Here is a 23758-nt window from a genome sequence, read left to right as displayed (position 1 = left end):
GTTATTTCGGTTTTATTGCAATTCACAATACATATAATCTTGTCTCTAGTTATTAATAGGGATGTGCGAAAGTGACTTTATCCACACGAAATGAAAGTGAAAGAAAATTTATCAAGTTTCGCGAAAGCGAAACGAAAATGAATTTTTCTGAGAGATAAATATATTCTTAACGAAAGTTAAGCGAAATTTTTTAATTAACAAAGAAAAAAAGTGCCCCAAAATTTGCTCTTCAGTAATAAATTCTATTACATAAATCATTTTGGTACCTTTTGATGTATATATAAATATTACTATTTAATAAAATCAACATCCGCCCTAGACCACACAACACAGCCCCATGTCACTCGTAAATTTCAAGAATCAATCCAGATCTTTCAGCGCACAGACTATTTCCTTTACAGTCGTAATGTCGCAGTCTATGATAATATATTTATCACGTGCATGGTACTGATGAAAAAATACGTGAATACTGCGGAACGGCCGCCATCTTGCACCACTGTCACACATGGCTAGCTCAGGAAGCTGTAAACCAGGCAAGGGACATGGTCAAAACAAAACATAACAAATGGTTGCTGCCAAGTGGTCATTACATGCAGTGACTTGTTGACCTTTTTGTCTAATTGGCTGTATATTATGAGGATTTTATATGCCAGTCAGAGTGTGTAAAATTTAAATAAAGCAGACGACAATGTTTTTGTTTGGCTGTGCGCGAATAAAAGTAGGTACGTTCTTTGTTTATGTGTATACGGTAAATACTAAATAGTGTACTAGCAGTTCTGGAATGTATGTTTTACGAATATAGTACCTACACTACTGTTTGAAAGCAAATGAATCAGGTAATTTTTCAAATATTGCATGATTTTGTTTTGATACCTAGACCTACTGTAATCACGGTTGAATTTTGTTTACTTTATCTGCCATGTTTGTTCAAATTATGATTTTACCGTATTTTCATTAACGTGAGTTTTTTTCATCACCACGTAAATTAATCTTAATGGAAATCTTTTTTCTAATTAATGTCTTTATATGATTTGCATATGTTATTACATTATTAGTAATAACAAGCAAATCATATAAAGACATTACAGTAGAATCTCAGTGCTAAGTACTTACAGGTACCTCAAGTTTTTGTACTTAGCACTGAAACATGCATACATATCTTTACAAAGAGAAAAAAATATATATAAAAAAATAGCTACAGGAGAGCCGCAATGCCATATGTATTCGCAACTGCGACTTGCTTTTTTCCCCGTGTCTAGTTCTCTGAGTATATCCACTTTTTCCTTAAGCGTGAATTGCTTTCGTTTCTTTTTATCTCCAGGATCATTCATATTGTAGCACAAATACAATGCGGTGTCTAAATAACGTAACCTGAAAATAAACTCAACAATAACAATAAACAATCCCGGCACACATCAAACAGTATTTTTAGCGTAGCGTAACACTTTTGTCTAAATAATTAATACTTCTCTCAAACCTCCGTCTTTCGATGTATCGAATGATGTTTGTTGCTCACGTCGCGTACTACGTACGGTATTATCTATGGTTGTGCGCGCAACTGTTTGTTAACTTTGTTTTGAGAATTTAGAGGTTAGAAAATACGTTGCGGTGGTATTTGTGTATCTTTGTTCCACTACATTAATCATTTAGCTGGAAATTTATTTACCAGTTTAAGTAAATTTTGGTGTAGTAATGCCACGCTACTAGTAGAATTTTTACGTTATAGTGAAAATGATACTTTAAACTGAAACTGTTTTGCATGGCGAAGATACGATTTTTGGCGGGGACTTAAAAAAAATTCGTTAAGTGAAATATACTTTATAATAAGAAACGTTATTGTACCGGTATTATACTGTACATTTTTATTAAATTACGATTTCTTTTTCAACTAGAACAAACGAACTTCGGTAAGCTATTGAACTTTCGTTTGGCTCTAAATATTTCGCTAAAAACGAACTTCGACAGATGAAATTCTTACCGAAATCGAAAATGAAAGTAGCAAAATTTCGATTTCGGTATACCGAACATTCGCACAACCCTAGTTATTAATAATGATTTTAATATCAAACAAAGCAATATTTAAACATACATGTAATTAATGGTTTATTTATCTTTTATATACCTATCAAATTAGCAACGAATTGAGTCAGATAACACATAGTATACAAAAACATATTGGCGTCGGTAGATTTTGTCCAGGACTCACCATACACAGACATAATGGCGTTGACACACCAACCAATGGCATCTTGCACTGAATTTAAGTACATTCATTATGCCTAATATAGTGTGCCTTGTGGTACATGATTACAAAATCCTATTACTGAGGTTTAATGGCTTTAAAACTGTCTATCAACTAGGCTTGGCTGATTTAAACCACAATGGTTTACCCCGCATAAGGGAAATAGTACCGTGTTTTATCACAGAATCGTCGTACACGCGTAATCGTCGCAACCATATTTTTGGCTGTCAAAATTGGGATAAAAAAACTTCTCGCGTAAAAGTCGCATGATGTTTTTAGTCCTGCTAGTAGATGCCGAACGCTTTGTGTAGGTATCTTTTCCATATAAAACGATGTATTTTAAAGTATAAATCTAATATTTATTTGTTCATTACCACTTACTTAATAAATTAACGGAAAAATACGACGTTGTTTGGCGTGTAAATTTTCTTACAAAGACGTTTTTAAAAGTTATTTCCTTTATCTGATCGTCTGCGACGCCGCGGTGTAGGTATAATCTAAAATTTAATTTCGGTCATTACCACTTATTTATTTAATTAACGGAAATACAAAGTTGTCTGACATGTAAATGTTCTTTTAAAGACGTTTTTAAACGGTATTTCCTTTATCTGATTGTCTGCGTTACCGCGGCGTACCGCTTATAAAAATGTAGCCAGCGCATCATTCATGTTTGGTTATGTTGCTTCCCGTATAGAGCGCGCGCACGTAGTCGAATATCGATATCTCGCCGATTGGATCCAACTCGCGCGCTCTCTGTCAGGTGCCGAGTTAACTACATTTGATAGCCCGCATTCTTTCGTGGCAAGTGTGTACACTACGACACGTTAGTTCACGCGTTCACGTTACAGAGTTTTGGTTTTTCTATTTAAAGTTGAAGAAAGGTTTTTGTTTAAGGAATTATTAATATAGATTGTTTGGCGTGCTCTTGTATACTCCGCCTTTTTTTAAATAAACGTACTTTCCATGAACGGGATTTGTTTTTATGAATAACTTTACCTAACAAAATTTTTTTTTCCGCACAATGGTCGCACCCCTACTTTTCAAACTTGATTTTAGAATAAAATCTGCGACGATTATGCGAGAAAACACGGTAGTTGTATTTAGTGTAACACTTTGTGTTTCAACAAAATTGAGATTTCTGTAGGCTTTTAAAATAAATAAACAAATAATTAAAAGCTTAATTTCATAGTATTTCGTGCTTCACTTTTTCTTAGGGTTCTAAACTATTACTGTTTTGTTATGGTAGCGATTCACTGCTGATGCGGGTTTGTTAACCAAAGTTGTCATTTCTCAAGAGAGAAAAATAACAAAATATTTGTTTTGCTTTCTAAACATTCAACGCACTTTCAAATAATTTCTAAGGTATTATGCCGCAGTTATGAAAATCATAAACTTTCTTATACAAACATAACCTCAATGCCAAGTGATAAAAATTATTATACTTATTTAAGGATTGAATCTTGTGAATCCTAGAAACCCAATGATTTGTGGATTCATTTGGTTGTCTCAGGCCTACATTAAACATGGTCAATGGCAGGACAGTGCTAGGGGAATCACCTTCGCTCACTCTCCGGAGGAACTTGTTGGACGCGGCGAACTTGGACTCGAGGATGATAGCGACGAACGGCAGGTCGTCCGGGGCGACGGGCAGCAGGTAGGGGAGCAGGGCGAGCAGGGTCCGGGCCTCGGCCAGGCCGGGCTCGTCCACCCGGAACGAGCAGAGCATCCGCAGGACCCTGGCGGCCACGCCGGGCGGCTGGTCGGAGGACTGCCAGGTCCTCACGGCGAGCGAGACCAGGGTCTCCAGCAGGTAGTCGGGGTCCACGACGGTCAGCAGCGCCCTCAGGCCCAGCCCCAGCAGGCTGTCCACCAGGGCGAGGTCGTCGTCCCTCAGCCGCTCTGAGAGGGTGTGCTTCAGGGACTGCTTCTCCGGCCCCTGCGCACGTTCCGCAATACCACATGCAGACTCCCCTTGCAAAGGAAAAATTAACACAATTTTGGAGAAGGTTAGTAATTTTTTATAGCTTATAGCTAGAGAGACGGAATTTTCGCGCATTCATTTAGTCGCAAGCTAGAATGCAAACCTCCACACTGTCGCACTGTGTTCATGATTGGACTGCAGTCATCTGGACACGCCCCTCTACGACCGTGAGCCAACGATGTCCAGCTAGGAGAGAAGTAAATGAATCAGGTAGTGCCAAATAGTAACAAGGATAAAAATGTTCTCGTTAAGAAATCAACCAATGGGAAAGTAAACATGGGTCGAGCACACCTATAACTTTGAATTCTATCCTGAGGCCAGAGAAATCCGTGAAATTTCCGGGACTCTTAATTATAGCTCACAAAAATATAAGTGAAAACCTGAGAAACAGAATAAGCAAGAACTAATCTATACCTATTCTGTCAATTTTTAAGCTAAGTATAATATTCATCTAGAAAATAAATCAGTCAATACTCATGAGACATAATAAAGCTAAATTGTTTTCTCAGCTTATTTCCTCAACAAAATGGAAATTCAGATAGACCTAAGAAATCAAGATGGATGTATATTTATTTTATTTTACAAACTCTCAAGTCAGAACTATTGTGGAAAAAAAAAAAACCCATTAGTACACTGGAACAAAGCAAAATTAGAAACAATCTATTTTATAAGCTACTAAATAACCACTTTTTGATAAAATTTATAATATTTTGGAATTGTGGTTGCAAATATTTGTAGGAAACCGCTATGAAAGTAACCTAAAATGTAAATTATCTTCTGGAAAACACTGGAATAAAAGTTACCACTTTCAACAGCCTAGTATACCAATCTTTATTAATTACACTAAATATACCAATAATACCATATTATATAGAATCAACAAAGATTTCAATAAGTATAAGATTTTCCTTTCTTTATTAAATTAAATAACTGTAAAGAGAACTATATTTATAAAAAAACCCTGTTATTACTCATTAAAACAAGTTTTTACAGCCTCTAGAAATTACGTAGGAGTTATATTCTAAATGATTTGTTTAAAACAAAAGTATGGTTAAGATGTAAGATGTAATACCTTGTTTTTTGCTCCAAGAGTAATTAATTACATGTAGCATGGTTAATACAAGTATCTCAGAGTAATGTAAAGTAACTTAACAGTTTTATATAGTATCAAATGTGTTTTTGACCCAGAGATATAGCCATCCTAAAAGATTGTATTTTACAATCACTAAAACTAAAAACGTACTACTTTTATGTTGTGCAAGTTAGTACTAAATGATATACCTACGCGTGTGTGTGTTTAATATTTTAATATGATTTAAAATCATCTAAAAATTGTGATTAAATTATGTAATTACCTAGTTTGGTTACTACAAACTTTGTTATTGCAAAGTGAACAAATTACGAGGGGGGAACCAAAAAAAAACGGACTGAGAACAGGCTGCCTGTCGTAAACGTAGTATAGAGTTCTCTCACTAGATGGGGTTAGTGAATACATACCTTCAATAAACACCTGCCCAGATGGCGTCAGTTTGTAGGTTAATATTTACGTTTGATCGTAGTATTGTTTTTCTCTTACTGTTCTCGTGTTCGGCCTGCGAAGTCGTTATGGCAGTTTTAAAAGAACAAAGAGTGTGTTTGAAATTATGTTTCGTGCTTAAAAACTCAGCAAAGGAAGCTTACCAAATACTTCAACAGGCTTTCAAGGATGATGCTACGAGCCGCACACAAGTTTTAGTGATTTGGGCGCTTTAAAAGTGGTGAGATGAGTGTTGAAGACATTGCTCATTCTGGGCACACTTCAACATCTTGAAACGATGAAAACATTGAACAAATCCGCCAAAAAATCAACTAGGATCATCATTTCACAAACAACGAAATTTCAGAAGAGACAGGAGTGAGTTGGAGCTTGTGCCAGCGGATTTTGACTGAGGATTTGCAAATGAGACGTGTTGCTGCTAAATTTGTTCTTCACCTTCTCAAACATGATCAAAAAAACATTCAACGATGGAATAAAACTGCGGAGTTCATAAGGCATGTCCCATTGTGCTATAAGGACCACAAAGAGGGTTGCATAACATTAACTATTCAAAAAACCAATCTAAACAACAACCTGAACTCAGGCTAACCAAAATTTTACCATTTACTGAAACCAACCTTAAATTTCTTGAAATTTTTGACGACAGACTCCACAGCTTGCTGCCTTACTTCCGTGACGGGGTGGTTCAGTCTGTCCAGCATGCCTCCCGTGTCGCAGAAGTCGAGAATCACTTGAAGCTTGCTTTTGTTTTTCTTTTTCATCAGCAGCTTTTTCATAGCCTTGTCGTACGGTTCGGGATACTGACGCTCCACCTGCTTCAGAAGCCTTGAGTACCACTGCATGTCTCCGTTGCCGTCCAGTGTCCAGATATCCTTAGCAGCGGCTTCTTGAAGGGCTTTATTGACATCTACGCTGTTAACCACAGTCCTAGATAAAAAAAATTTAGCAAGACTGTATTTTACTTTGTATTATTATCAAAACCTTTTTTGGGTACACAGAAAAATTAAAGTAAATAATTTTTAAGAAATATCTCAAGGTTCTTAGAAATTTTGACTTATGAACAGGGAAATTTACTAAAAGTGTAAGATTGTAAGTATTAATTAGTGATGCATCAAATCCCAATTTTATAGAATCAAAGTCTCAAATTAGAATTCCAGAAGTACCTCGAAAATACCCATCAAATTTGAATCTAGGTCTCAAGGGTCAAAAATAAATTAATATAAAAGAAAAAAATATTAACTTAAGTGTTGAAAAATTCAACCCTTTAAATGTTTGTTTCACAAACTGAGTTTCAAGAATCAATACATGTTGTAATTTTATATGTATAATAGCTGTAGTACCCAACGTTGCCCGGGCTGAACACAGGGTGATATATGAGGGAGGACCCAAAAAAAAAAGGGACTGAGAGCGTGCTGTCATTCGTAGACGTAATACAGCGTTTACCCGCTAGATGGGGTTAGTAGATGAGATACCTTCACTAAACAGCTGCCTAGACAGCATCAGTTTGTAGGTTAACGTTTGATCGTAGTATTGTTTTTCTCTTACTATTCTCGTGTTCTGCCTGCGAAGTCATTATGGCACATTTAAAAGAACAAAGAGTGTGTTTGAAATGTTGTTTCCTGCTTGAAAAATCTGCAACGAAAGCATACCAAATCCTTCAACAGGCTTTCAAGGAGGATCCTATGAGCCGCACACAAGTTTTAATGATTTGGGTGCTTTAAAAGTGGTGAGATGAGTGTTGAAGACCTTGCTCATTCTGGGCACCCGTCAATATCTCGAAATGATGAAAATATTGAACAAATCAACCAAAAAACAAACCAGGATCATCATCAGAAGAGACAGGAGTGAGTTGCAGTTTGTGCCAGCGAGTTTTAACTTAGGGTTTGCAAATGAGACGTTATGCCGCTAAATTTGTTTCTCCCCTTCACAAACAGGATCAAAAAATCATTCAATTGAATTTCAGCCAGGACTTGAAAAAAAAAAAAAGAGACTGAAAGTTATTTAAATACAGGTGATGAGAGTTGGTGTTACGGGTGTGACCCAGAAACCAAGCAAGCATTAAGCCAGTGGAAGACTCCCAACTCCCACCGACTAAAAAAAAGCAAGACAAGTGAGGTCGAATGATGATTATTGTCTTTTTTGATGTTCGTAGAATTGTGCTCCGTGAATTTGTTCCCCTGGCCAGACTATTAACCAGCATTTTTATTCAGAAGTTTTAAGACTTTTCCAAGAGGATGTGTGGAGGAATTGCATGGAACTTTGGCGATCATGTGACTGGTTCCTTCATCACGACAATGTCCCCACACATAAGGCCTTACTAGTGAACTGCTATTCGGCCTATCAGGGGTGGTCTGTCATTTCCTGAGTTGCCGATGCTGCGACCGCACGCGGAGACAATCGAGCGACAACTGCCTTGTACCACACAGTTACCTTCCGTTGCAAAGATAGAGACAAAGGGTTGGCCCGTGGGCCAACTGACCAATCACAGGACAGGATTCAGAAAAATGACCATATATGGAATATTATATTGCGAGAATATTTTTTAACATGACGTCTAATAAATCGATGAACGCTGGCTGCACGCACGAAAAAATGTCCCGTTGTGCACATTGTCCCAATACACTGTGTCCCGTTACATTCATTGTACGCTTGTGCCACATCTATCTCTCTTCCACTTGATTGGAACAACCATCGATTTGACTTTTTCGAGGCACATTAAACTTGAAACACTCCCATTCATTTCCTACTTTTCCTATCATCGTCCTATCCTTAACAGAATAACACAGATTGGAAGAAGTTAAATAGCAAACATGAATAAACGTTATAGTTAAAATAATCTCTTCGTTAAAGTAATAAACATATTTGAATTAATGAGTGCAAATAAAAGTAAATTTATCAATTAAATTGTAGATTTCATTTCACTCATTCTTTGTACAAAAGTTACAGTTAAAATAATCTGTTTGTTAAAGTAATAAACATATTTGAATTAATGAGTGCAAATAAAAGTAAATTTATCAATTAAATTGTAGATTTCATTTCACTCCTTTGTATTGATACAAAATTGTGTTAATTCAATAAAAATGATTCAATTTTATTCATTAAACTATGCAATCATTTCATCAATGTTTTGTTATGACGTTGTCACGTTAAACTATCGTCCGTAAACCGACTTTACAGGCAACCAATTTTTATGAAAGTCTGGAGAGACACATCACACCGCCGCATGGCTCAGCCTGATTGGCTGCCGAAGTAGCGCCAAGCAAAAGTTCTAGTTCATTGCTGCGCAGTCATGGGCCCAAGTGCTGAGTTTTTCCAACAACGCACTAACTTGAAGCGTGAAAAATAACCTGCTGGCGATAGTGTGTCGCGCCTGTCTCTTCCTTTCCTTTTAAGCCTTCTAGAATGTTCTAGAATGTTACAGTCTTACTTCCGAGATTGTGCTTTATGATTGTAAAAATGTAATTACCGTATTGGCCCGAATATAAGGCGACCCCGAATATAAGGCGACCTGCAGTTTCAGGAGGCCAAACAAATGTAAAAATAATTTTTGGTAGAAATTAATGTGAAAATTCATTAGACATACATTTTGTGTTGATAAATGGTTTTTGCATTTATGTATAACAATTAATTTATATTTATCACATTACTTATTTAAAATAAGTTTGAATGGCCTACCCTAAAAGTCAAAAGAAAACAATTAGAAAATTTTTACATTTTTAAGTATTACACTAGAAATTTTTTCGTATGTTTACTCTAATGAAGCTGCATAATTGTCATCTTCAGAGCTGTTTATTTGTCTAGGGCTCATTCCCCGCCGTTCCACCGATGTGTGATTGTTCATTTTTCACAGTTTACTGTATCTACGAATTTAAAATTTTTACAATGGCTATTAATCCCTCTTAAAATACAGCATTTAACTTTCCGTTTGACTTAAGCTACATATTACCACAGAACAAGGCGTATTACTATTTAGTAGTGTGTTAAACGTAAAAAAAGCAAACAAAGAATGCATCTTGCCGGAACAAAACAAGTGGCTAGCTGACATGATGAAGCATACGGCCAAGAATAACTTCGGTTACGTGACCGCGTATATTTGCCATATTACTCTCTGACAGAGAGAGTCTGTTCTATGAATTTGAAAGAATAATCTATTATAATTATGAAAGGTTTTTACATAAATAAAGAGTGGATTATTAAAATAGCTTTTGAAGCAACGTACCAAATTCCTGTTAATATGGCGTCTTCGTGCGTGTTCGGCAATGTTCGTTTTACAACAAAGAAATATTGTGGAAAGACAGTTGGCAGCCGTGAATTTCCATACATTACATCCGAAATGTTTGTAAACGTAAACAATCGTTCTGAAAATAACTGTGATATTTTAGTACAAATATTACCGTTAAAAATCTGAAGATAAATTACCGTAAATGTTAACACGCGATTGTACACAAAGTACAAATATGAATTATGAAATAAAAGGTTGCCATTTTGAGATGCTTCAACATTCACGTTTTTACTCAAGAACAAATATTTTAATTTTCAACTTCAAACAATTGTGAATTACTGCAATATTAGGTGGATTTATCGTTTTTCTCCGTGTGAGGTAACAACGTTTTAGTTAATATAAAAAATTGTGAACGTTTTATTAAACAATGTTTCTACTGTAGCTTTCAGCTTGGAACTAATGTTTGCGGTTCTGACGTCTTGGGTGCGAAAATAAGGCGACTTCCAATTTTTGCATCTCTCGTTTATGTAAAAATGGTCGCCTTATATTCGGACCAATACGGTAATAGACTTATTAATTTTAACTGACTAAACAAATTAGAGTGAAAGAGTAATAATAAAAAATACTATAGTCTGCTTTATATAAAACCTAACCCAAATTAATAACATTTAATATTAAAAGCACAAACAAAATACCTTAAATGCCTATGTATAATAAAAGAAACATGAGTATAAATTAATTGTAAACTATTATGCAAATTAGTTCAAATATAATTAGCAGATCGCAGGAGTTATGCTATGTCACAAGATCCTACCTTTCCTTACCTTACAATGAGCTCTATATCTGTCTCGTCCAACGAAACATTTGTCACGATACTCTCAATGAAACTCTTGATGCTCTCTGCTTCCTCGCTGTCTGCACGGACAGCATCCAAGGCTGCCGTCACGAGGGGCTTCAGGAGCGGTGTGACGTTGCCGCCTGCCGTCACCATCTGGCCCACGGCGACGGGGAACCACGACTGGTACGAGAGATGAATCAGGGCTTTGCTGGGGAAGGTCTTCAGCGTGTCAGTCTGAGTCTGGTACAAGATCACCAGAAGTGCAACCATCTCCGTCTTGAAGCCGGGGATGATACACTGTGGACCAGAATTTTGCACCTGATTGTACACCACCAACAAAAAATTAAAAAGTTACAAAGACTTGAATTTCAAAATGATCCATAAGACTACAACTACAACGTTCAAAACCAAAACACAAAATTGGTCAGCCGTTCATTTGCATGGTTACAAACAAGACTTAAACCTGATTTTTTTTTATTTGAGTACAATTTTGAATGAACTATCATATTATTCAAGAATTCTGAATAATTTTTCAAATAACATTTCAAAATAGAGTAGAACTTAAGTGAAAAACTCACATATAGATCACACTACATTTTTTTAAACTAAAAATCAGCATAAAATGTGTGACCCATATGCAAGTAAATACGGTACATTATAATGATGTCCCACAGTATGATTTGAATATTTTGTGTATAAACACTATATACTACAGTATAAACTCTATAAAACGACACTAAACGAACTGAGCATATTTCGGCGTTATAGAGTGTGGTCGTTAAATGGAGAGAAATAAAATATATAATTTTACAATTCTATAATATGTAATATGTATTTAGTAATATAGTACACATTTTACACACGAACATTAATATTCATACAAATAACAACACTTATTGCGTAGAGTCTGTTTTTTTTTCCTTTGTTTTTCCATATTGTAGACACTAGACACGGTAGAGCAGCTAAATCCAAAGCGTCTTCCAACATCACTGATCTTTTCTCCCACCTCTATTAAGCGTATTAATAAAACTTTTTCGTCAATACACAAAGATTTTCATTTACTCGCCATGTTTACAGTTCAAAAGTCTGTAAGCAACTGCGATAATGATAACGTGTAAGAATTTGACAAAAGTCTAGTGACCGAGGTTAATACAAACACAAAAGACAAAATTTCTTAGAAGTCGAAGTAAACACGTGCTAAATAATACAACAACAAAACATCAAACTAAAAAACGTACACAGCTGCAGTTCTTATCAACTTTGGCAACTTAGAAAGTACTGCTTAATGATTTAAAATGCTGTATTATTGTCGTTAAATAGAGTGAGCGTGACGCTATATCGAGTGCATTATTGTATAGAAAACAAGGTAAACCAACAAAAATCAAACAATTTCCACGTTTTCAGGAGTTTGTCGTTAAATCGAGTGACGTTATAAAGAGTAAAAGAGAAAAAGGTGTATGTGAACAAATTAAACTTTAAGAGTTGTTGATGGCACTGTATGTTGAAAGATACTGTTACAGGGTGCCCATGTGACTAGTGAAGTTTTTTTTTTGTGAGCTTTATACACATGTGAAACATTGTGTGAGTGGGTTGAAAATATGTGTGGACAATGGGTGTGCCACGCACACAATTCTGGCTGTGGTGACCCGTGAGTGAACAATCCCCCGGATATGATTTACTATCGCAAGCACCAAGGAACTATGGCGTTCACCTTGGCCACTCTGGTGACGATGGGATGGAGGACCTCCTGGGCCAGGCTGGCCTTGCTCGCCAGCTGGGCGACGACCATGAAACACGCGAGCGCGAAGTCGGGCACCGCCGACGAGAGGCCCCTGGTGAGCGTGGGCAGCAGGGCGGTGAGCTGGGCCTCGGTGACCCGGGGCGAGGACTCCAGCACGCCCACCAGCGTGGAGCAGAGGAACGCGAAGGCGGTGGCGAGGGCCGGGGCGTCCTCGCCCAGCTCCGCGGCCGCCGCACGCACGCCCTCGCACACGAGGCGGAGGAAATGGACGTCGGCGACGCAGCGGCTCACGAGGGCGGCCCGGGAGAGCGGCACGCCGGGCCTCTGCAGGGGCCGCAGCCAGTGCCAGGGGCCGGCCGCGTCCTCCAGGTCCAGCAGCTGGAGCACCTTCACGAACATGTTGGTCTCGTGGTAGGGCAGGATAAGCAGCAGCAGTTCCTCCTTGTTGTACTCGTGGACGCGGAACCTGCGAGACAAGCCCCGTGCTTCTTCACATCCGGCAAGGCGACAAATCACTGATATTTTTTCCAGGCAAATTTTCCTTTATTCCATTACCAACATAGATTTAAATAATTGTATATACATTAATACAAGTTATACAATAATTATTTTTTTCTGAATATTGTTAGATACTCTTTAAAGAAAAATTTTTTTTTGTTTCTATCGGTTGGCACAGTGTAGCAAGGATCCTACCCAACCCTCAAAAATATTAAGCGCCATTCGATGGTGACGAAAGAAAAAAAAATGTAGGTTTAATTTGATAAGAGTTAAATAAAAGTAAATCAGCAAAATTGTTGTGTGTTTGAAAAGTGTTTCAACATCATTACATAGTTTCTTTCAATTATTTATTTCATAAATTTTGGTAAATAAAAAAAACTGCTAAATGAATTTACTGTAGTATAAGTAACAATTTTGTCATTTTTGTTCAGTTTGTCAAATTTCTTATGAATTTATTTCATGCTTTTAGTTAAATTTCAGTAATAATGGTTGTATTAACTTGCATTTAGGTGTTACATATATGCTTTGCAATGTTATTTCAGTTTTCTCACCATATGATCTTGTCCCTAGTAATTACATAAATATGTACTAACATTAAATTTTCATTTTTTTTTTATTTGGGCTGTCGACAGATTGGTTGTCACTTTCACAGATGGTAACACACAATATAGACTAGGGAGTAGGAACATTGGGAACTAAATCGGCTATAGCCTATACCTTTGAATATATATACTGTATAGAAGTCGCGAGTGGATAGGATTTACTCTACGTTTTTCAGAAGCGAATGATGAGCAGCTTGGGAACTTCACCGCTGCAGTGCGCTGCCGTAACGCCCTGTATCGTCTTAGTTGTTATTTACACGTTAGAGCGCAGCCCTGTTGCCCGCTGTCATTCCCCGCACCCCCCATCTATCATTCACTGTAGCTCAAGTTCGTTCAACGGGAGGGGGAAGGGTTGTTTGAAGAGTTAGACACTTGTCCGCTAGGGACCACCACAAGTCGATGCCCTAGAGATGGTGGCGATTGCGGCGGTGAATTAACCAACTACCTCAAAACCGTACTACAAATTTTAACCTGGGCTGGCGACTTCTATGCAGTATATATATTCAAAGCCTATACTAAGGATCCATTCCAACATTTGCCTGACAATACCTTTTAAAACTGAAATCAGTATGGTCAAACTGAAATTCGAACCCTGGAATGGTAGCATGTGAGTCCAGTGTCTTGCCAACACAAAGACGAAATAAAATGTGAGTTTACAGATTTCAGCAAAATTTAACTGCCATTTATACCTACTAAAATTTTTTTAATGCTCTTGAGTTTCTTTAAGCTAATATACATTAGTGTGCAGATTAATTAACTAACCCACATTTCAATACGTTTCTGGACTTCAATTAACTACTGCAGGATTATGTTACAATCCTTATGAACTAAATTAAAATCTGTGGATATAAAACACTTTTTAGTTTTTACACACTCCTTTTATGAAAAATGTGAAAAGCGTGTGGAAGATAAAAAGTTTCTTAACTTATGTATAAGGTCTAGAAAATTTACTGATTCAACAACTTCTAGGATAAACTCACTGAGTGCTCACTCTAGAGATTTCTTAACTGAGTTGTTCATATGAGATAATTCTTTGTCTGAAGGATTCAATTTGTTGAATCCTCCACTTTTACTGTGCGGGCAATCAGAGAGTGTGAATGCATAAGTAACAGAATTTTAACTTATAATTAAATGAAACTGTGTATTAGGTACTGACATTCCTACAGCAGTATGTCTACACAAATCTATAAAAAACAACTTTCGCTGATTTTTCTCTGACTTTCCAAAACCAACATATCAAATTTCCCTGGCTACATTTTAGTAAAAGTAATTTCCAATTTCCTGAAAGAAACAAAGAAACTACAGTCTCCACATGGTTCCCACTCCTATCTAAAAAAAATTCAAGCACTTTTCAAGCACATTCAAGGACTTTTTCAAAAATTTCAAGGACCCAAATATTATGAAATAATTTTTGTACGTATATTTTGAACACGTGCAGAATTGTTTTTTTTTTCTTCTGTGTATTACTTACAAACAGAAAGATAAAAGCTTATCGGAGGAACAGAAACATTGCAAACGGGCTGAGTTAAACATTATACCGAACATTTATCAGAACAAAAACATTGATGACACCATAACTGCCGATAAAAATAGTACATAGAAGATATCTTATCATATGCCGTCGAAAAACGGGGCATTAATCTATGTGAAATTTATTTGAACATACCATAAATATCGTAAAATAAAATTGCTGTGCCCCACTTTTAACTTGTTCTAAATAAATACAACGTAATTATAACTCTTACAAACAGTGTAAATTTTATCAAGCACTTTTAAGCACCTAAGGGCTGAATTCAGAGAGCTCTTTCGACGGTTATCCACACACCGAAAGGCTTTTCCATTGAAGCTGCTTGGCAGAGACGTTTTTTAGTGGTTGGTTGACTGCTGGATAAGGAGAGCCAACCACTTAAAAGTGAATGTGGTCTTAAGCTCATTCGAATGCCTGTTCAGTTGAAAATCGGCGGAGCAGTTGATGGTTTTAATATATAATTCCCACATAAAACGTGTTCATGTATGTTTGTAATTGTTTAAAACATTTTTGTCATATGGCAGATATGTAAAATATGTTTTGGAATTAAATATGAGTTTTTAAAGAAATCGTTTCGCCCGCAAAGTGTGCATCAGACACGTGTTTTGTAGTGATGGCAGAAGATTTGGATGAATTTCCAAATCACATTGACGAGGTTTTTGAATTTTTTGATGATCTTAAAAATGAAAATCCAGTTCCGCGAAGGTAAATAAGAAATTTAGTAGACCCGTTTGATTTTTGTCGGGATCAAGAGTTCGAAACACAATTTTTTTTCTCTGTAAGAAACTGCATCTGTTTTTTTTTTCGATTACGGTTTTGTGCTTTCTCACGAGATCAAAAATAATCGCTTTTTCATCTGGAGAAAACACTATAATTTTAGGCAACGTATCCATATTAAGAAAATTTCTCAACCTCGTGTAGGGTTACCAGACATCCGGCAAAAGGAGGACATGTCCTCCTTTTTATGTATTTTTTTGCGTCCGGCCGGATTTTCCTTAATGCTCCAAAATGTCTGGCTTTTTTTTTATAAAGTGAGATAATTCCTGCAGTTACACTCTGGGCAAAGCGCGCGCTGTCCGCAGAGTCATCCCACTAGTAAGTAGTACTATGACAGGTTGACAGGTAGCAGCACATGCAGAAGCACGTGTTTTTAATATGCTGTATATGCGTAGTTTGTTTGATTCTTTATACTGAAACTGTATTAAATGCCAAAACATTGTAAAATATCGTACTCCATTGTAATTAATTCATGGCTTTTTTAAAAAACTATATATTGTTCTCCTTTTTAGTGAAATGTCCTTTTGCGAGATGAATGTCGTCCTTTTTTATTATCAGTGTCTGGTAACCCTAACCTCGTGTCCAATCCAAACAAAATATTATTTTCAGCGGGAGAGCAAACAAAAGACAATCGAAATGAAATAGGGCGCTTTTCCACACACACTCCAAGTACTTGATCTAAGAAAATTTTTGTGCCATGTTGCCAGATCTTCACTGAAAGTGGATGGGAACAAGCTTTCAGCTGGCAGTCATTCGAAAGGCGTTTTTGAAGTATGAAAGGTGGAGAGTCTGCCAGATGAATGAGAGTTGGATGCGCTTTCAAAGGTCAACTCTGAATTCGGGCCTAAATGTTTTTTCAAGCACTTTTAAAGGCTCTTGATTACTTCAAACCATTTCAAGCACTTTTCAAGGACTTTCAAGGAGCGTGGGAACCCTGCTCCACCATCCCCATAGCTGGCCTAGTTCAAACAAAACCTTGCACAAATGACTACGATTGCAGACTGGAGTATGATATTTTCTACTCAAATTAAAATCACTAGGTAATTTCCACAACTTTTCCAGGTTTGCAAGTAAATTCCCTTACTTTCCTTTACTAATTTCAACTCCCCTGACTTTTCCCTGATTTCCTCTGACTTTCCAGAATGTGGACAACCTGTACAGACTACATATTTGTTCCGAAGATAACTTTCATGTGTTCTGGGATAACCAATTGAATGGCGGGAGACAAGAATAACTCATCAAACAAGGCACTATGATTACCTATTGATGAGCCACTCCAATGCTTGATGAGCAGGCCTGAGAAGGAAATAAGGGGACAGTCTGAGCAGAAATCTTTTGATTGTTTTGTTCAACTCTTTGTTTGTCTTGTGAGACTCCACAGAGCGCTCCAATCCCTGAGATGACGGATTGAATAGCGTACTACCAAACTCCTCAAAACGAGGATTCAGTTTCTTCAATTCTTCAAATCCTGTTAAACCTAAAAACAAAGAAAAACTATTAGGTAGATTTCTGAGGACTATTAGATATCTTTCAAAGAAATACTACCTGTTGTAGCCATTACCATGATGCGACTTCCAGAAAATTTTTACATACATAGTTGTTTTTGTTTTATGGTCCATCTAAAAATTTTCCAGAAGTCGCGCACCATAGTAATGGCTAGAATAGGTAGTATTTCTTTGAAATCCACCTAATAACTCCCTTAGTAAGCACACTATCAAATCCATTCAAATTGTTTGCAAATCAATATCAATTACCTATTACTAAAAACATGTTTCTGAAACAATTGAGACAAATCACTGCAAGGAGTTGAAAAAACCAGGGCTTTGAATAAAAATAATATAACTTCCGTACCATGCACACTATCGAATCCGTTCTTACAACTTTCTAAATATTGTCTACGACTTTGTTCTTAAGTAAAATTGTATGAAAGCAAAAGACAAAAAAAATCATAACTTACACTATCAAATCCATTATTATTTATTGCAAAAATTCTAAATTTTATCTAAAACATTTGGCTGAAAAATTTTTTGATGAAACAAACTGTAAAAACGAAGCTGAAGTAAAAAAAAATCAAAACTTCCTTGCTGTCGAATTCATTAAAATTTATTTTAAACCATCTTAATATTATCTTAAACCTTGGTCAAATTCTAATTGCTATACGACCATGTATTAGTGAATAGGATGAAAAACAGTGTTTGAAGGTCATAAAAATTCATAACTACCTTAAGTAGTAGGCATATTATGATATTTGTCCTAAGTTATTCAATGCTGGATGCATTGAGTTAAAAACATTCAAAACATTTTCGCTGCATGGAATATCAGAAAAAGGTTTTATCTATCATTTTTGAATATTGGAGAACATATAGGATTTCTTCTATTTTAAGTTCTTAAAATGTTCCTGAAGTTTATAGAAGTTCCCAGAACATTTCCAGAAGAAATAGGTACTTCAAAATCTACCTACGCCTGTAGGCTGTGCCGAAATGGATTTTTAATAACTTGTGTTTTGAAAACCAAACAGAAAATGTAAAGGCAGTGTACATAGCAAAACAATCAAAATAAAGTTTTTGTAATGGACCAGAATTCTGACATCATTTGTAAGATGTAGAGATGTTCTTTCACCACCAGTATTAAACTGGACAAAAAATGAGTGAGGGAAGAGGGATGTTGGTTAAGGGTAGAGGGGAAGGAGACGGAGAGATATGTGGGCACTGGATCTTTGCACTTGTTACTTGCTTATAAGGTTTTTCAGGAGTTAGTCATAGCATCCTTCAATTAATACAGCAACATGGATTCCTAAGGACCTTCCTATTAATTTGCCTCCACGCATGCTGAACCCTGTACATGAAGTCTCTAGTCGCTGTAGGCTCTGCTCTACACGGGAGTCGATCCTAGGACCTGGTTTGCGAGCACTTGCCACACTGAGCACCACAGTAAGGCTCGTGGCACCTTTAGGTATTAGTTGCTAAAACACATTTCTCTTAATCTTAGTAGCCTCACGACATTGCACGGAACTGGCACTGGCTCTGTAACACAACCATCTCGTGTTCTCGCGTACCACACTCTGTCGCAACACCAAGCAACCATTCACACTCTCAAACAATGCACCACGGAACAAACGAAACGCACGGTCAGCGGTCTCACGAGTGAGCAATGAACGAAGCCTTGCAGACTTGACACTTCGCAATGCTGGTGCCTCCACACACAATTTGAAACTAAAAAAATTCTCTAATATTATAATCCCTTACATTATATTTTCTACTGATGAGTATGTTTAAAATGCTTGGTTGCAGGGCAGGTAAACAGTTTTCTAATGCCTTACAATCTAATAAGTACCTATTTCATAGAAGGTTTCTCTGTCAAATCCTGCAGCATCTTTTGGATCGAACAGCAGAGAAGGTTTTTTCTTTGTATGAACCAGCAAAGACGTCTGGGGCACTGTTAGCCTCTTCAGTTCATCTGCTAATGATGTGATCATTTTGCTGTGTATTCAATTGCTGTGAACAAACACAAAAGAAGTCAATTAGTCTTACTTTGTTTCAATAATAATTTAAATTTTTGGATGGGTGCTGTAAGAGATATTAACATTTTCACAAATTATTCATACAGTTTTTCAGACAGTTATTATTGTTGCAAAATTATAGTAGGTAAAAACAAAACACACTTTTAAAGTTTAATTATATATTGTACAATCTGCTCCATTTAATATTATCTTCTTTCATATGCCATTTCTCCCCCCCCCCTCCTCTTTAAATAATCCCTAATTCCAAGCTATTCTTGATACACCCCCGCCCCTTTTCCACCATTACAAAACCACAACGCCTTAGTAACAAGTATTTGCTCTTCCAGCATACTCTCAACCAGCAGTATACTCAGTATTAATTTGTTGTCAGAGTAGCACACTTGTAAAATAAATAAGAGATAAATATTACGAAAACTGATTTTCTGGTCACCCTTTTTCTCCAAATAATTATGTAAAAGGGCATAGCTACACATCCAATACAGTTTTGGTACATAATGTGAAGGCCCATCTAATAGCAATGTCCCAAATTGTGCCTGGGGGATCTTGATCGTTGATAGGTCCACGTGACCCTCTGATATCATAGATGGTGTGGGCGATGGTCCGAACCTCCCATGTGCAAATACATTCGTCAACTTGATATTTTTGTGCCAATCTGTGTCTTTTGGTAGCATAGAAGAATACTCATAATGTGTGCTGTTTCGGTTCCTATTTCAAAAAGGTAAATAGGAAAGAACTGATGGTGTGGTAGATCCCAAGACTACCAAGACAAAATCATGATTAGTGTTGTCTGTTTGCGACACAAAAATTCATTTTTGGCTGTGTAATTAGAAATTATTTATTAGCATTTACTTTTGGTAATACTCGGACCCAGCTGCTTTTTAGAACAGAAAGAAAAAAAATTGAAAAACACGGTTTTCATACTACACCCGTCCCTAAATTTACTCCAAAGGGATGGTTTCATAATTCCTACAAGCTTTGTGAAAAAATTAAATTTTTTTATCTTCCATTACAATACTTAACTGTGCTTTTACGCTGCCACCGCCATTTATTGTTTACCCGCCAAAAACAGAAATATATATTTTCCATATACCGTATATACTCGTGTATAGCGCGCCCTTTTTTCCCCTCAAGTAAAGGAAAAAAATAAGGATGCGCGCTATACACGGAAAAAAAAAGTTTGGGGGGGGGGGGAGGCGGGGAGGAGTGGAAGTCGTTAACTGCCGGGTGACGGGTGACGTTTCTGGCCAGCCCCCACACATACGCACAAGCAACAAGGCCTCTCTTTCACACACAAACACGCACACGCACACGCGCGCGCAAGCTCGCACATCATGGTCTCTTGTTTATTTTTAGACCTCCCCCCTTTACAGAAAGCCAGCTCAGAAGCTAGTAAAAAGAGAGAGAGAGAGAGAAAGAGAGAATGTTGTCACCAGTTCCCCCCCCCCCCCAACCCAACTTCTTCGCTTCCTCCATTCCTCACCGGTGAGTCATATAGTTCTCCGCGCCAGCTTAGCAACGTAGCGCGGCACGCCTCCCTCCCTCCCGCCCACGTACCAGTTGTGGCGATATAGCGCTTCATTATCTTCCGTTTAGACAGCAGAGTTTATGTATTTTCCTGACGCATCACCACACATCAATTTAAATAATCAGGTACCACAAAATTTTAGTAAAATTTTTTTATGGGGGAAAAAAAATTTCAATTTTTTTTTTCTTTGGAATTAGTTGCAAAAATCGTGGTGCGCGCTATACACGAGGGCGCGCTATACACGAGTAAATACGGTACTTGAGATGTTCCTCAAATTAATCCTGAATGGAAGGTTTCTTAATTCCTAGTGGTTTGTGAAAAAAATAACAGTTTACAGCTTACCTTACAATAGTATATATTCATGCAAAAAGCCAACATTCATTGTTTACACGTGTGTATTTTTTTTTTGAGAACTTTAATCAATGTAGGTGTTGTAGTAATAAAATTTGTATAAAAATTACTGTATTGCAATTGTATTTAATACTTATACTTCATGTTTGTCATTTTATTAGAATAAGTAATTGTATTAAGAAAAGGTTGTTTTGTTACAATGCATTTAAAGTACGTATTATTTTATATCACGTTGTAATGAACAAGGCAAAAATGTGAATAGAATTGTTAACACCCTTCATTTTCTGTGAGGAATACATGCTGTGCACTGAATTGGCTGACACATTGAATTTTGCAGTCTTCCCAAGAAATTCTTTGATTATGGCCATCATATATTCTATGTTTGATATGGCTGGTGTTTCATGTATCACAGTTTATCTCTTGATCCTGATGGCCCGATCCTGTTGTACATGATGGTTGCTGTTTTACTTCAGTATGTCAAAAGATCCTCTTAACATGATCCTGTTGGCTTGATCCTGTGGTACATGATGCTTGCTGTTTTAATTCAGTACGTCGGAAGAATCTCCACATAAAAAAAAATTGCAAAATAATTATAATTATGATTGTAGGTTGAAAAAATTCCTTTTTATTCAACTTACGATCATTATTCATTATATATCATTATAGAATCTTCCAATGTACTGAATTAAAACAGCAAGCATCATATACCACAGGATCAAGCCAACTGGATCATGACATCAGGATCTTCCTACATACTGAACTAAAACAGCAAGCATCATGTACCATAGGATCAAGTCAAAAAGATCATGCCATCAGGATCTTTCGACGTACTGAACTAAAACAGCAAGCATCATATACCACACGATCAAGCCAACAGGATCATGCCATCAGGATCAAGCCTTCAAGATCCAGGGATAAACTTATAAATATGAAACTAAAGAATTAGCGTATTTTTAATACTCCATAGTTGGCTATAATTGTGACTAAACAAAGGGATACACAATCGCAGGTAAACTAAGAATGGCGACAGCAGTGTCAAAAACACAGGTATTTTAATGTAAGCTTTAAACCATGATTTCAAGGGTAACTTTAGGGATGTCTCTAGTACATTAAAAACATACTTTCCGTTTTTATTAACTTATCGTTCCACGAAGCCACGTCTGATGCTGGTATAGTATGGTATGTTATAAACTACAATTTTTCACAAACTATTAGGAATTAAGAAACCTTCCCTTCAGGAAAAATTCATAGAAGTGTGTGAAAACCATGTTTTCCAATTTTTTTACGTTCAAGTTATGAAAGCTCGATTTCTGTTACTATAAAATAGAGTTAAATGATTCAAAGTTACTGTAAAACCGTGTGTGAACTACTGTAATTAAAAACAAAAAATGACTAATCGAGTGAACGGCTGGTTAGGTTAGCTATATTTAAAACAATTAGGCTACCTTCACTATTGCGTTCATTAAAGATTCGATTTTAACTTAGCATTACCTGCTCATTTCCAAAATACGTAAAGAACAGGCCGTTACATTAATGTCCGAACAAAATATATAAACAAAGCCGGCCCACGTGCTAAACTCACATAACATAGAAACTTTCAAAAAGAAATCAACATCAGCCAGAGAGATTCCATAAATTGAATATGAACCAACCAAAGAGATAAGAAGTAAGGAAAAGTTGAATAAAATAGTCATAAAGATTAGAGAAAGTTCTCTAATCTCTGTATAGTCATTGCCATATTATTACTACAAATCAAAAGCCAAACAACCCGTGACCACTTTAAAAAAAAATGAAGTTAGATACGCATCTAAAATTTATTTTAAAACGTATATCATAATTATTATAGTCAGTGCTTAATTTCTAAAGTTTTAGGTGTGGGAACTCTAAAGCGGGATGCTCAGACCGGGGGGTCTGGAATACCCCCCAGGAAGGAGGAGGGTCCGGGGGCCCTCCCCCGGGAAAAAGTTTTGAAAATTATAACTGTAAACCCGCGTTTTTAGGCCATCCAGACATAATACTACAATTATTTTTATAAAAAATTGATATTTTAATGGTGATTACTTTTTAAAGTGCTTGATTATGATGTAAGAAAATAAAAACATGAATTTAAATTGAGTTCACCCTTAGCTCCATTAACATCTTGTTGACTACTTTCACTGACCATTTTGTTTGAAGCAATGAAGCTTACCAATATTACTTTTTTAATGATCGGGACTCGCAAACAAAGCATAATATTGATCCAACGTAATTGTTTTTTAAACTTTTAGTTTTAAGTGCGTTCCCTTGCGTTCCGGCACTCTTGGGAGGTAAGGGAACGCCGTTCCCTTGCGTTCCCACTGAAATTAACCCCTGATTATAGTACGGTGAAACAAAAGGCCTGTAAGACGACACAACGC

At 36.7% G+C, this 23758-nt stretch overlaps 1 protein-coding gene across 2 annotated transcripts in view; it reads right to left on the bottom strand.

The window, feature by feature from the left end:
* The window catches only part of LOC134537809 (HEAT repeat-containing protein 1), a 103605-nt gene extending 80626 nt beyond the window's left edge, over positions 1 to 22979 (bottom strand). Inside the window, exons 1-7 of one of the 2 annotated variants that reach the window (XM_063378643.1) lie at positions 22854 to 22979; positions 19300 to 19460; positions 17227 to 17443; positions 12532 to 13027; positions 10807 to 11117; positions 6378 to 6687; positions 3800 to 4178 (exon numbers count right to left, since the gene is read on the bottom strand). In XM_063378643.1, the coding sequence (XP_063234713.1) occupies positions 3800 to 4178; positions 6378 to 6687; positions 10807 to 11117; positions 12532 to 13027; positions 17227 to 17443; positions 19300 to 19441 (1855 nt within the window). In that variant the 5' untranslated portion in view covers positions 19442 to 19460; positions 22854 to 22979. The remainder of the gene's footprint in view (positions 1 to 3799; positions 4179 to 6377; positions 6688 to 10806; positions 11118 to 12531; positions 13028 to 17226; positions 17444 to 19299; positions 19461 to 22853) is intronic. The other variant, XM_063378644.1, reaches the window with a different exon arrangement.
* Positions 22980 to 23758: the final 779 nt, after the last annotated feature.

The sequence above is a fragment of the Bacillus rossius genome, chromosome 12 (assembly GCF_032445375.1).
Source record: "Bacillus rossius redtenbacheri isolate Brsri chromosome 12, Brsri_v3, whole genome shotgun sequence".
NCBI lineage: Eukaryota > Metazoa > Arthropoda > Insecta > Phasmatodea > Bacillidae > Bacillus > Bacillus rossius.
The sequence above is the reverse complement of the archived record's forward strand: the minus strand, read 5'-3'. Positions and strand labels throughout refer to the sequence as shown.